The sequence below is a fragment of the Mobula birostris genome, chromosome 5 (assembly GCF_030028105.1).
Source record: "Mobula birostris isolate sMobBir1 chromosome 5, sMobBir1.hap1, whole genome shotgun sequence".
Lineage (NCBI taxonomy): Eukaryota > Metazoa > Chordata > Chondrichthyes > Myliobatiformes > Myliobatidae > Mobula > Mobula birostris.
Window position 1 is genome coordinate 62,280,229 of NC_092374.1, and position 14,082 is coordinate 62,294,310.

At 41.8% G+C, this 14,082-nt stretch overlaps 1 protein-coding gene across 1 annotated transcript in view; it reads right to left on the reverse strand.

Annotated features, from left to right (window-relative positions):
- Positions 1 to 14,082, reverse strand: part of svep1 (sushi, von Willebrand factor type A, EGF and pentraxin domain containing 1) — a 264,755-nt gene that overhangs the window by 32,917 nt on the left and 217,756 nt on the right. The window contains exons 40-41 of the mRNA XM_072258150.1: positions 13,110 to 13,265; positions 8,547 to 8,610 (exon numbers count right to left, since the gene is read on the reverse strand). Of these exons, the coding sequence (XP_072114251.1) occupies positions 8,547 to 8,610; positions 13,110 to 13,265 (220 nt within the window). The remainder of the gene's footprint in view (positions 1 to 8,546; positions 8,611 to 13,109; positions 13,266 to 14,082) is intronic.

Consider the following 14,082-nt stretch of genomic DNA (forward strand, 5'->3'; position numbering starts at 1 on the left):
GCTCAGTAGAATGTATGATTAATTACTTGACAGAAGTGAAGGCGTATTGCACATTAGTGAATACAATCCATCGTGATATTATTTAGCACAGCAGGAGATTGTTCAGTCTGTTGTATTCGTAGAAACATAGAAAACCTACAGCACAATACAGGCCCTTCGGCCCACAAACCTGGGCCGAAAATGTTCCTACCTTAGAACTACCTAAACTTTACCCATACCTTTCAATTTTTCTAAGCTCCATGTAGCCATCCAGGAGTCTCTTAAAAGATCCTATCATAATCACCTCTACCACCGCCACCGGCAGCCCATTCCACGCACTCACCACTCTCTGCGTAAAAAAACTTACCCCTGACATCTCCTCTGTACCACTTCCAAGCACCTTAAAACTATGCCCTCTCATGCTAGCCATTTCGGCCCTGGGAAAAGCCTCTGACTCTCCACACGATCAAAGCCTCTCATTATTTTGTACACCTCTATCAAGTCACTTCTCATCCTCTGTCGCTCCAAGGAGAAAAGGCCGAGTTCACTCAACCTATTCTCATAAGGCGTGCTCCCCAATCCAGGCAACATCCTTGTAAATCTCCTCTGCACCCTTTCTGTGGTTTCCACGTCCTTCCTATAGTGAGGCGACCAGAATTGAGCACAGTACTCCAAGTGAGGCCTGACCAAGGTCCTATATAGCTGCAACATTACCTCTCGGCTCTTAAACTCAATCTCACGATTGATGAAGGCCAATGCACCATATGCATTCTTAAGCACAGAGTCAACCTGCATAGCAGCTTTGAGTGTCCTAGGTACTTGGACCCCAAGATCTCTCTGATCCTCCACACTACCAAGAGTCTTACCATTAATACTATATTCTGCCATCATATTTGACCTACCAAAATGAACCACCTCACACTTAACTGGGTTGAACTCCATCTGCCACTTCTCAGCCCAGTTTTGCATCCTATCAATGTCTAGTTGTAACCACTGACAGCCCTCCACACTGTCCACAACACCCCCAACCTTTGTGTCATCAGCAAATTTACTAACCCATCCCTCCACTTCCTCATCCAGGTCATTTATAAAAATCACAAAGAGTAGGGGTCCCTGAGCAGATCCCTGAGGCACACCACTGGCCTCCATGCAGAATATGACCCATCTACAACCACTCTTTGCCTTGTGTGGGCAAGCCAGTTCTGGATCCACAAAGCAATGTCCCCTTGGATCCCATGCCTCCTTATTTTCTCAATAAGCCTTGCATGGGATACCTTATCAAATGCCTTGCTAAAATCCATATACACTACATCTACTGCTCTACCTTCATCAAGGTGCTTAGCCACATCCTCAAAAAATTCAATCAGTCTCGTAAGGCACGATCTGCCTTTGACAAAGCCATGGTGACTATTCCTAATCATATTATGCCTCTCCAAATGTTCATAAATTCTGCCTATCAGGATATTCTCCATCAACTTACCAACCACTGAAGTAAGACTCACTGGACTATAATTTCCTGGGCTATCACTACTCCTTTTCTTCAATAAGGGAACAACATCCGCAATGCTCCAATCCTCCAGAACCTTCCCCATCCTCATTGATGATACAAAGATCATTGCCAGAGGCTCAGCAATCTCCTCCCTCACTTTCCACAGTATCCTGGGGTACATCCCATCCTGTCCCGGTGACTTATCCAACTTGACACTTTCCAAAAACTCCAGCACATCTTCTCTCTTAATATCTACATTCTCAAGCTTTTCAGTCCACAACAAGTCATCCAAGATTCTTTTCTGTAGTGAATACTGAAGCAAAGTATTCATTAAGTACCTCTGCTGTTTCCTCTGGTTCCATACAGACTTTTCCATTGTCACACTTGATTGGTCCTATTGTCTCATGCCTTATCCTCTTGCCCTTCACATACTTGTGGAATGCCTTGGGGTTTTTGTTAATCCTGTCCACCAAGGCCTTCTTATGGCCCCTTCTGGCTCTCCTAATTTCCTTCTTAAGCTCCTTCCTGCTAGCCTTATAATCTTCTAGATTCATATCATTACCTAGTTTTTTGAACCTTTTGTAAGCTCTTCTTTTCTCCTTGACTAGATTTACAACAGCTTTTGTGCACCACGGATCTTGTACCCTACCATCCTTTCCCTGTCTCATTGGAACGTACCTACCCAGAACCCCACACAAATATCCCCTGAACATTTGCCACATTTCTTCCGTACGTTTCCCTGAGAACATCTGTTTCCAATTTATGCATCCAAGTTCCTGCCTGATAGCCTCATAGTTCCCCTTACTCCAATTAAACATTTCCCTAACTTGTCTGTTCCTATCCTCTTCAATGCTGTGAAAAAAGAGGTAGAATTATGATCACTATCTCCAAAATGCTCTCCCACTGAGAGACCTGACACCTGACGAGGTTCATTTCCCAATACCAGATCAAGTACAGCCTCTCCATTTGTAGGCTTATCTACATATTGTGTCAAGAAACCTTCCTGAACACACTGAACAAACTCCACCCAATCTAAATCCCTCACTCTAGGGAGATGCCAATCAATATTTGGGAAATTAAAATCTCCAACCACAACAACCCTGTTATTATTACTCCTTTCCAGAATCTGTCTCCCTATCTGCTCCTTGATGTCCCTATTACTATTGGGTGGTCTATGAAAAACACCCAGTAGAGTTATTGATCCCTTCCTATTCCTGACTTCCACCCACAGAGACTCCGGAGACAATCCCTCCATGACTTCCTCCTTTTCTGCAGCCGTGACACTATCTCTGATCAACAGTGCCACTCTCCCACCTCTTTTGCCTCCCTCCCTATCCTTTCTGAAACATCTAAAGCCTGGCACTTGAAGTAGCCATTCCTGCCCCTGCACCATCCAAGTCTCCGTAATGGCCACAACATCATAGCTCCAAGTGCTGATTCATGAGCATGAATAAGCTCATCTGCTTTATTCATGATACTCCTTGTATTAAAATAGACAGATCTCAAACCATTAGTCTGAGCATGTCCCTTCTCCTGCCTATCCTCCCTTTCGCACTGTCTCCAAACTTTGTCTATTTGTGAGCCAACCTCCCTTTCCTCCGTCACCTCAGTTCGGTTCCCACCCCCCAGCAATTCCAGTTTAAACTCTCCCCAGTAGCCTTAGCAAACCTTCTTGCTAGGATATTGGTTCCCATCAGATTCAAGTGCAACCCATCCTTTCTGTACAGGTCACTCCTGCCCCAGAAGAGGCCCCAATGATCCAGAAATCTGGATCCCTGCCCCCTGCTCCAATCCCTCAGCCACACATTTATCCTTCACCTCATTCTATTCCTATATTCACTGTCACGTGGCACAGGCAGCACTCCCGAGATTACTACCTTTGAGGTCCTGCTTCTCAACTTCTTTCCTAACTCTCTGCAGTCTTTTTTCTGGACCAATATGTACCACGACCTCTGGCTGTTCTCCTTCCCACTTCAAGATATCATGGACGCGATCAGAAACATCCTGGACCCTGGCACCTGGGAGGCAAACTACCATCCGCGTTTCTTTCCTGTGTCCACAGAATCGCCTATCTGACCCCCTAACTATAGAGTCCCCTATCACTGCTGCCATCCTCTTCCTTTCCCTACCCATCTGAGCCACAGGGCCAGACTCTGTGCCAGAGGCGCGACCACTGTTGCTTCCCCCAGGTAGGCCATCCCCCCAACAGTACTCAAGCAGGAATATTTTTTGTTAAGGGGGACAGTCACTGGGGTACTCTCTAGTACCTGCTTCTTGCCCTTCCCTCTCCTGACTGTTACCCACTTGTCTTGTCTCCTGTGGTTCTTGGGGTGACTACCTGCCTATATCTCCTCTCTATCATCTCCTCACGAAGGTCATCGAGCTGCAGCTCCAGTTCCCTAATGCAGTCTTTAAGGAGCTGCAGCTCGCGCACCTGGTGCAGATGTGGCCATCCGGAAGGCTGGGAGTCTCTCGGACCTCCCACATCTGACACTGAGCACAGAAAACCGGCCTCACACACATACTCTCTGTCTTTATTTTAAACAGATAATAGACTTTTCTCTGAACTGATCATGAATTAACTTGTTACTGGCAGTCTGCACCGCTCTCAATTTAGTAAACTCTACTTCTTTTGAGATACAGTGCAAAATGGCCTAATCACAAGACAATTTGCAATGGCTGATTAACCCGCCAACTGGTACGCCTTTGGACTGTGGGCGGAAACCCACATGCTCACGGGAGAACATACAAACTCCTCACAGGCAGTGACAGGAGTTGAACTCTGGTCACTGGTACTGTAAAGCATTGTGCTAACCACTACATCGTGCCGTCCCCTGCTCACAATGTGGGCTTCTCAGCATTGGGGAGGTCAAACCCAGATTGGTCGATCTATTTGAAGAACACCTCCAGTAAATTCATCCTGGGCTTCTGGTGTGCTGATAATTCTGTTTCCTTCACACTGCAAGCTCTCTTCTCAATTTCCTGTGCTGTGTCAATGATGCTTAATCTTGGCTCAAAGAAAAAACACCTGTCTCAATTAAGCACATTATGGTTCATGCATTCAATAACTTCAAAGAATGATTCAGCTAATCTCACGTACACCTCTGTTCGACCTGTGACTCTTGCTTACTTATCCTGTTTCTGCCTTCTTGCACTTTGCATTATCATCCCAAATTTCACTTTACTTTTCCTATATTCCAACTCATAACAGGCCTTAATTTTTGTTGTTTCTTCTGTTCCCCAGTTTCTCTGCATTGTACTGTCAGTTTAATCCTGAAGCTCCCTGACAAAGGTTCAACAACCTAAAACAAAGGGGCAAAACTTCATAGAAACCATAGAAACTACAGCACAGAAACAGGCCTTTTGGCCCTTCTTGGCTGTGCCGAACTGTTTTCTGCCCAGTCCCACTGACCTGCACACGGACCATATCCCTCCATACACCTCCCACCCATGTATCTGTCCAATTTATTCTTAAATGTTAAAAAAGAACCCGCATTTACCACCTCGTCTGGCAGCTCATTCCATACTCCCACCACTCTCTGTGTGAAGAAGCCCCCCCTAATGCTCCCTTTAAACTTTTCCCCTCTCACCCTTAACCCATGTCCTCTGGTTTTTTTTCTCCCTTTGCCTCAGTGGAAAAAGCCTGCTTGCATTCACTCTATCTATACCCATCATAATTTTATATACCTCTATCAAATCTCCCCTCATTCTTCTACGCTCCAGGGAATAAAGTCCTAACCTATTCAACCTTTCTCTGTAACTGAGTTTCTCAAGTCCCAGCAACATCCTTGTAAACCTTCTCTGCACTCTTTCAACCTTATTTATATCCTTCCTGTAATTCCAGCTCTTATACTCAATACTTCGATTAATAAAGGCCAATGTACCAAAAACTCTCTTTACGACCCTATCTACCTGTGACGACACTTTTAGGGAATTTTGTATCTGTATTCCCAGATCCCTCTGTTCCACTGCACTCCTCAGTGCCTTACCATTAACCCTGTATATTCTACGTTGGTTTGTCCTTCCAACGTGCAATACCTCACACTTGTCAGTATTAAACTCCATCTGCCATTTTTCAGCCCATTTTTCCAGCTGGTCCAAGTCCCTCTGCAGGCTCTGAAAACCTTCCTCACTGTCTACTACACCTCCAATCTTTGTATCATCAGCAAACTTGCTGATCCAATTTACCACATTATCATCCAGATCATTGATATAGATGACAAATAACAATGGACCCAGCACTGATCCCTGTGGCACACCACTAGTCACAGGCCTCCACTCAGAGAAGCAATTCTCTACCACCACTCTCTGGCTTCTTCCACCAAGCCAATGTCTAATCCAATTTACCACCTCCCCATGTATACCTAGCGACTGAATTTTCCTAACTAACCTCCCATGCAGGACCTTGTCAAGGGCCTTACTGAAGTCCATGTAGACAATATCCACTGCCTTCCCTTCATCCACTTTCCTGGTAACCTCCTCGAAAAACTCCAACAGATTGGTCAAACATGACCTACCACGCACAAAGCCATGTTGACTCTCCCTAATAAGCCCCTGTCTATCCAAATGCTTGTAGATTCTGTCTCTTAGTACTCCCTCCAATAACTTACCTACTACTGACGTTAAACTCACTGGCCTATAATTTCCCGGATTACTTTTCGATCCTTTTTAAACAACGGAACAACATGAGCCACTCTCCAATCCTCCGGCACTTCACCTGTAGACAGCAATATTTTAAATATTTCTGCCAGGGCCCCTGCAATTTCAACACTAGTCTCCTTCAAGGTCCGAGGGAACACCCTGTCAGGTCCCGGGGATTTATCCACTTTAATTTTCCTCAAGACAGCAAGCACCTCCTCCTTTTTAATCTGTACAGTTTCCATGGTCTCACTACTTGATTCCCTCAATTCCATAGATTTCATGCCAGCTTCCTTAGTAAATACAGATGCAAAAAACCTATTTAAGATCTCCCCCATTTCCTTTGGTTCCACACAAAGCTGAACACTCTGATCTTCAAGAGGACCAACTTTATCCCTTACAATCCTTTTGCTCTTAATATACTTGTAAAAGCTCTTTGGATTATCCTTCACTTTGACTGCCAAGGCAACCTCATATCTTCTTTTAGCCCTCCTGATTTCTTAAGTATTTTCTTGCACTTCTTATACTCCTCAAGCACCTGATTTACCCCCTGTTTCCTATACATTTCATACAACTCCCTCTTCTTCTTTATCAGAGTTGCAATATCCCTTGAGAACCAAGGTTCCTTATTCCTATTCAATTTGCCTTTAATCCTGACAGGAACATACAAACTCTGCACTCTCAAAATTTCGCCTTTGAAGGCTTCCCACCTACCAATCACATCCTTGCCAGAGAACAACCTGTCCCAATCCACGCTTTTTAGATCCTTTCTCATTTCTTCAAATTTGGCCTTCTTCCAGTTCAGAACCTCAACCCTAGGACCAGATCTATCCTTGTCCATGATCAAAATGAAACTAATGGTGTTATGATCACTGGAACCAAAGTGCTCCCCTACACAGACTTCTGTCACTTGTCCTGATTCGTTACCTAACAGGAGATCCAATATTGCATCCCCTCTAGTTGGTCCCTCTATATATTGATTTAGAAAACTTTCCTGAACACATTTTACAAACTCTAAACCATCTAGACCCCTAACAGTATGGGAGTCCCAATCAATGTATGGAAAATTAAAATTCCCTACCACCACAACTTTATGTTTCCTGCAGTTGCCTGCTATCTCTCTGCAGATTTGCTCTTCCAAGTCTCGTTGACTATTGGGTGGTCTGTAATACAATCCCACTAATGTGGCCATACCTTTCCTGTTTCTCAGCTCCACCCATAAGGACTCAGTAGACAAGCCCTCTAATCTGTCCTGCCTGAGCACTGCTATAATATTTTCCCTAACAAGTAATGCTACTCCCCCACCTTTCATTCCTCTGCCTCGATCATCCTTGGTCTCACTTGCTAGATTTGTAATAAAGGCAGCTGCTTGGTATACTCTGCTGAAGTCAATATAACTGAACTTTGCAAATGGCTGTTACGGCATAGCTGTTATGATTCTGTGCATTTTGCTCTTGAAAACTGATGTTTTTAATCACAGAATGACCTTCAATATTTGAAAATGACACTTGAAGAAGGTTAAAAATTGTATATTGTAACTTAAGACTACTACTTTCAAAGACTGTGGAATTGGCATTGGTCCTGGTGCAGGTCAATGGGACTAGGCAGTTTAAATGGTCCAGCACGGACTAGTTGGGCCAAAGGGTCTGTTTCTGTGCTGAACTTTTTTGTGAACCTATATGCAAGTTTTGGAGTTAATTCTTGAGAAATAACAAATTATTATATAATTTCAATGTGATACAGCTTTGGAAGTACATTATCATAGTTACTAAATGAATTAATGCATTAATATTGGAAAATAATTTATCGAAGATTATAAATTAATGAACAGCATTGACTAATATTTAGCATATAGCTAAATATAGCCCTAAATATGGCTATATTGAAATGTATCCACTGTGGCAATGGCAGCAAAAGTTGAATTAATGCTCGCAAAATCCACTAGCCCAGTGGATTACAAGGCTGCATTAAGAAGATTTACACCCCTTGGGTTATCCTGGCTTTGAAATAGATTTTAAACTAAGTATACTGTATATTTGCTGCTCAGCTTGGTTATTACTTTGAATAGATTTTAAAGACCCGCATATTATTTGGAGATTTCTCCTGGCATCTTGGGCAACATTCTGACTTCAATGAGTGAGTGGTACTCCTGTCTCTGGAATGAGGAGCCCTCAAGATCCCTCAAAGACCTGGACCAAGTATCTAGACTGAAGCTCAAAGGAAGTGTAGGAAAGATAGAGGTACATTTTTTTTGAATAAAACATTAAACAGGTACATTGTTTCCTCTTAGTTAGGTGTAAAAGATTCTGGCTACTTATTTTGAAGACCAAGGGATTTCTCCCTGTAGTTTCTCTTGCAGATCCATTGAAGTCACAGTATTGAAAAAGGAGCTACTTTGAAACAGTCTCCCACTGCGGCTCTACTGACTGGAATTACTTACTCCTGCAGGAGGCCTGTGTGCCATTCCATGTCCCATCCTCCTGGCAAAACCTCTGAATACTGCCCTGTGATGAAAACAAAGAGCAGCTCATGAATAGGGGAGCCAGAAGCAGCACCCTGTGTCTCTGGAAGAAAGATAATCGTGTGATACCCATTTTCTCCGACCAAATGTGACTATTCCATGTGATCTACTGGAATGCTGGAATGTTTGTAGTAATATAGGCAATCCAGTAAATTCAATGGGAAACTTTCCAACTATTATTTTCCTGTACTGTGGGAGTCTCCACTGAATTATTTCTTCTTCTGGTACCCCGTCCCAATTTTTCTCTTTGGAGTGCAGTGTCAAATGTTGATTTGATGGTGTCTGTAAAACACCCCGAGATTTTTTTTAGTTTATATTGAAAGCATAACTTAATTGCAAATTTGAATAAAATTCAGAATATGACTGAAACAAGGAATTCATTGTTTTGCAGAAGCAGTACAGTGCAAAGACATAAAAACCTATAAATAGCACAGAAAAAGGAATAATGAGGTAGTGTTCATAACGAGGGACTGTTCAGAAATGTGATGGAGGGGAAGTAGCTGTTCCAAAATTGTTCACTATGGGCATTCAGGCTCCTGTACCTCCTCCACAATGGAAGTACAGTAATAAAAATCTTGCCACCGCCTGGAACGAGCTTGTACTTTCTCCCCATGACCGCGTGGGTTCCTCATGATGCTCCGGTTTCCTCTCGCAGTCCGAAGACGTACCGGTTGGTGGGTTAATTGTTCCGTGATTGTGCTCAGATTAAATGGGGGGATTGCTGGGTGGCATGGCTCGACGGGCTGCAAAGGCCCACTCTGTGCTGCATCACAATAAAAATAAATAAGTAAATAAAAGAACGCATATCCTAGATGGTGAAGGTCCTTAATGATGGATGCCACTTTCCTGAGGCACAGTCTCTTGATGTCCTTGATGGAGGGAGGGTTGTGCTGGTGATAGAGTTGGCTGAGTCCATAACCCTGTTCAGTGTTTCGTGATCCTGAGCAGTTAAGGCTCCATTCCAGACTGTGATGCAACTGGTCAGAATGCTCTCCACCATACATCAATATAAGTTTGTGAGAGTCTGTGGTGAGATACAAAATCTCCCCAAACTCACAACAGGGTAGAGCCACTGGCATGCATGGTGATAGATCCTCTAACATAATGAGGTAATCTGTGTGTTTTCCCCTTTTTTAGTTTATATTTCTCTTTCAAGAACTAAATATTTACATGAGAGAGCTGGAAGAGAGGAGCAGGAGAAGGTGTTTAATTACATTTCTGTTATCTTCTTGCCCATCAACTTTGTAAACTCATGAGTGATACCAATATCTCAACTAATCTTAGAATACTGAACAATGGGAATATAAAACCTTTCGCTAAATTATTTTTCAATAACTAAATTGGTTACAGCACCAAGTACCATTTAGAAAAACATTAAGGACAAGGTTATAAGCAATGAGCCAATTTTCTAAGTACTGGTTCTGCCATGTGAATCAACAAATCTGCAGGTATGATCACTGATCCACGTTGAGTCATATGATCCTGGTCAGGGTGGAAGAGTGGACTCCTAAACAGGGACCAGAGACATCTGGAGCAGAATATTTTGGTAAAGTTTGGCAATCTCCGGCTGAGCTAGTATGACCCAGTGATGGACAGCAGAACCACAGAGCAGTCTTCAAGATTCAGAGACATGAAGCCCTGGATGGTGAAAGGTGAGTTTAATATAAAAGGACAGTGTTACTGTGTTATGCCAGTAGATCAGTAGTGCAGCAGACTAGACAAACAAATAAGACACAGCTTCGAATCACACCAATGCAGTTTGTAATCTTGAACTCACCTTTAGAAAACAGGAGATGAAAAGCTGGTATTAGTAAATGGGACCATGAATGGTTTTGCTTGAAAAGCTTGATCTTCCAGAATTTTCTCATGTTTGTTGTTAAGAACTCATTAATATTCTTCAGGAAAGGAAATTTACCTGTATTTGATCTTGCAGGAAATTGTAAATAGAACACCAAACATATTATTTTTCTCCTTTGTCTGTGAGGCCAAGACGGAATAATTTTGGAATGTCTTTAAGCTATGAAAAGGGTTATGGAAATGCAAGCCTTTTATTGGGAGACCTTGCAATTCAGAAGCATATTCTGAACTTGCACATTCATTTTGGATTGCCTGGTTATGCAGCTCATGTAGTGGGCCTGAAGGAACGACCCAGGTTTTCATCCTTGATTCCACAAACGTTCATCGTACAGAATGAATCATCCCAGTCAGTACTGTGTGGATGGAGACTGAGCGTTGGAGGGGATGGTGGGATGGCTGTTGAAGGTGGTGGAATAATCTTGTCTTAAGAAAGTCATGGAAGGGAAAAGGTCCCGCTCAGTTTCATGCCCTTTATGGTGAGAGGGTTTAGTATAGCTGTTTTAGGGGAGTCAGTGGAGAGACATGCAGCAACCCAGCTAAGCATGTGGTAAAAGAATTTTGCAGGGGGAATTAAATCTCGATTGCATAATGTATTTTTCTCTGTTGGACAGAGAACTAAAGTGACACACTATGCTGATAATTCTTTCTTTCAGCGATTGGGCAAAACCGATGATATTAATAAAGTGGCAGCTTGTTTCCCATCTTTGCCAACTATTATTTCCATCAAATGTAAGTTAAAAGGGCCTTTAATTGCAGAAATCTGGCAAAGGCAGATGCTGAGATACATCCCTAGGATGTGCTGGGACACATAATCAGTGATGTAACCTAGAGTCATCCTGTGTTTCGGGTCTTTCAATATCAGACCCTCTTGCCCAGGCGACCCAGCCAGGGTTGATCAGGCCCCGGCTAGTGTCCCGGGAGCACTGGTTTATGGGTCACACCTCTTGATCCATAGTCATCTGGAGGCTCGCTCAGCAGCCTCTGTGATGCTCCTGGTGGCTCTTTGCAGCCCCTGTAATGCTAAGGAGAGAGTAGGTTCTACACGGTGAGCAGCCAGAAAAACCTCTACACCCCTCCTCTATAGGTTCACATCGTGCCCTCCACCCGTCTTAGGCACTGCCCTACCAGCTCCTGGTATTTGGCTTTCTTATGCTCAAGCATCTCCTCAGAGGTACAGTAAATACAAAAAAAAGATGCTGGACCATTATCTAAAGACAAAAGTTTGCTGATTGTTTCCTAAACTTGCTGATTGAATAGGCAGGGGCTGTTTTCCCTGAAGCAAAGGAGACTGAGGGATGAGATGATTATAAAATAAAGAGGGACGTAGATAGGGTGATAGTAACTGTTTTTTACCTGGGTAGCAAAAGCTAAAACTGGAGGGTATAGGTTTAAGATTTGAGAGACAAGATTGAAAAGGATTTGAGGGGCAAGCTTTCCACACAAAGGGTGGGGGAGGATACACGGAATAAATTGCTAAAGGAGGTGGTACAGGCAGATACAATTACTACATCTGAAAGGCATTTGAATAGGTAGATGGGTAGGAAGTGTATAGAGGAATACACACCAAACAGGCATTTTGGTCATCGTGGATGAACTGGGTAAATTGACATGTTTCTGTACTACACAAGTCCATGAACCTGCCATCAGATATCAGAATGGTCTATAAACCCATGAAAACTACCGCCCTATTTCTCCTCTTTTGTTTATCTATCTGTCTATGTGTATATACTATATATATATATATATATATATGTATATATATATATATATATATATATATATATATATATATATATATATATATATATCTGTTTATCCATATATCTGTCTATTTGTCTATATATATGTATATCTATCTCTCTCTCTCTCTCTCTCTCTCTCTCTCTCTCTCTCTCTCTATATATATATATATATATATATATATATATATCTGTTTATCCATATATCTGTCTATTTGTCTATATATCTGTCTATCTGTCTATATATCTGTCATCTGTCTATCTGTATATCTGTCTGTCTGCCTATCTCTATATCTATTTGTTTATCTAGCTATTGACTAACTTGTGGTAATTTTTTTGTCTTCTGCTGTCAAAAAACAACAAATTTCGTAACATATATCAGTGATAATAAACCTGATTTTGATTCTAAATCTAACCATCATTTAGCCAACAGCCAAAGCTTCTTAGAAAAAGCCATTAGTCTATACCTCGATTTTTTTTCTCTCAATTCAATGTATAAAGGGGAATGAACATAATAAAAAGAACCTGCAGATGACGGAAATCTGAAACAAAAACAGAAAGCTCTGCTTAACCTGCTGACTGTTTCCAGCATTTTCTCAATACAGAAGAGTTAGGTTACTGGAACATATGAACATTTAGGAATTGCTCATGCTCAGAACTAGGAAAAGCCCCAACAAAAGAAGGCTGGGAAATGGGTTTGAGGAGGGAAGAACAAGGATCAGCCATGATTGAATGGGGGAGCAAACTTGATGGGCCAAATGGCCTAATTCTGCTCCTATATCTTATGGTCTAAAATTTGCTGACCAAGTACTTATGCCTAGGATTGACCTTTGGTACATGCACATTTAATAAATACAGATTATATGATCACGACACAAAATGATACCTGTAACTCATAGCCGATATCACACTGATATGTTACACTGTCTTTGTATTCATAGCTTGTTCCTTTAACTGAGCCATTCTCTGGTGGCAGTGGTTCCTCGCAGGACACAGGGGAACACAAAATATCAGCAATCGGTGGACTCCAGAATCCATCAACCTGAAACATCAGAAAATAAATTAATGCAGTGATCAATGCAAGGTCAGCATGAAAAATAGTTACGTTAAAAACAAACTTTTGCCTTCGGGGCCATTATTTAGATTGTTATGGTATGCCTACATTCTAATTTCTTTGCTTATAAGTTAATAAATCTAAACCTGTTCATAATTTTAAATGAATTTCTCCTTTACAAGAATGGCCATATGTGGAATGTGAAGAAGGGCAATCTGTTCATCCCATTATTAACCAGTGTTCACTATACAATTATATGAGCAACGGTATACATCAACTTCTAAAGGCAATATATGCATTGGTAAACTCAATATTTAATTATAAAATGCTGTTCAGTTGCTCGTCACGTGTCATATAATTGAATAAGTAAAAATGTTTCCTATGTAATAGCAGCGACCTTAATACAATTAACTGCATAACACTTCATGAACGTGCCGAAGAAATGCCGTCTACCCTTTCTTCATCAACTATCTCAGGCCCTGTTTAGTTTGTGACTACTTATGATGCCCATGCAATGCAGGGACGAATTTATTTAAACCACATTTCATTCCTATGAAACAATTTGTTAATTATTTATGGCACGAAGTGTGCATGAATTAAATTGCCCCACTGACTGTAAACTACACAGGATTTCAGTGCCACTGCTCCAGGAAAATATAACACCATTCCTTCAACAGTACTGGCTTTGTCAATGACATTATACTTGAGTTATTTCACTGCAAGTTTAAACAAAGATATTTTATACAACATTTTTATATTTAAGTTTTAAATATTTTAGGATTTTAAAACAAGTATTTGCCGTGGC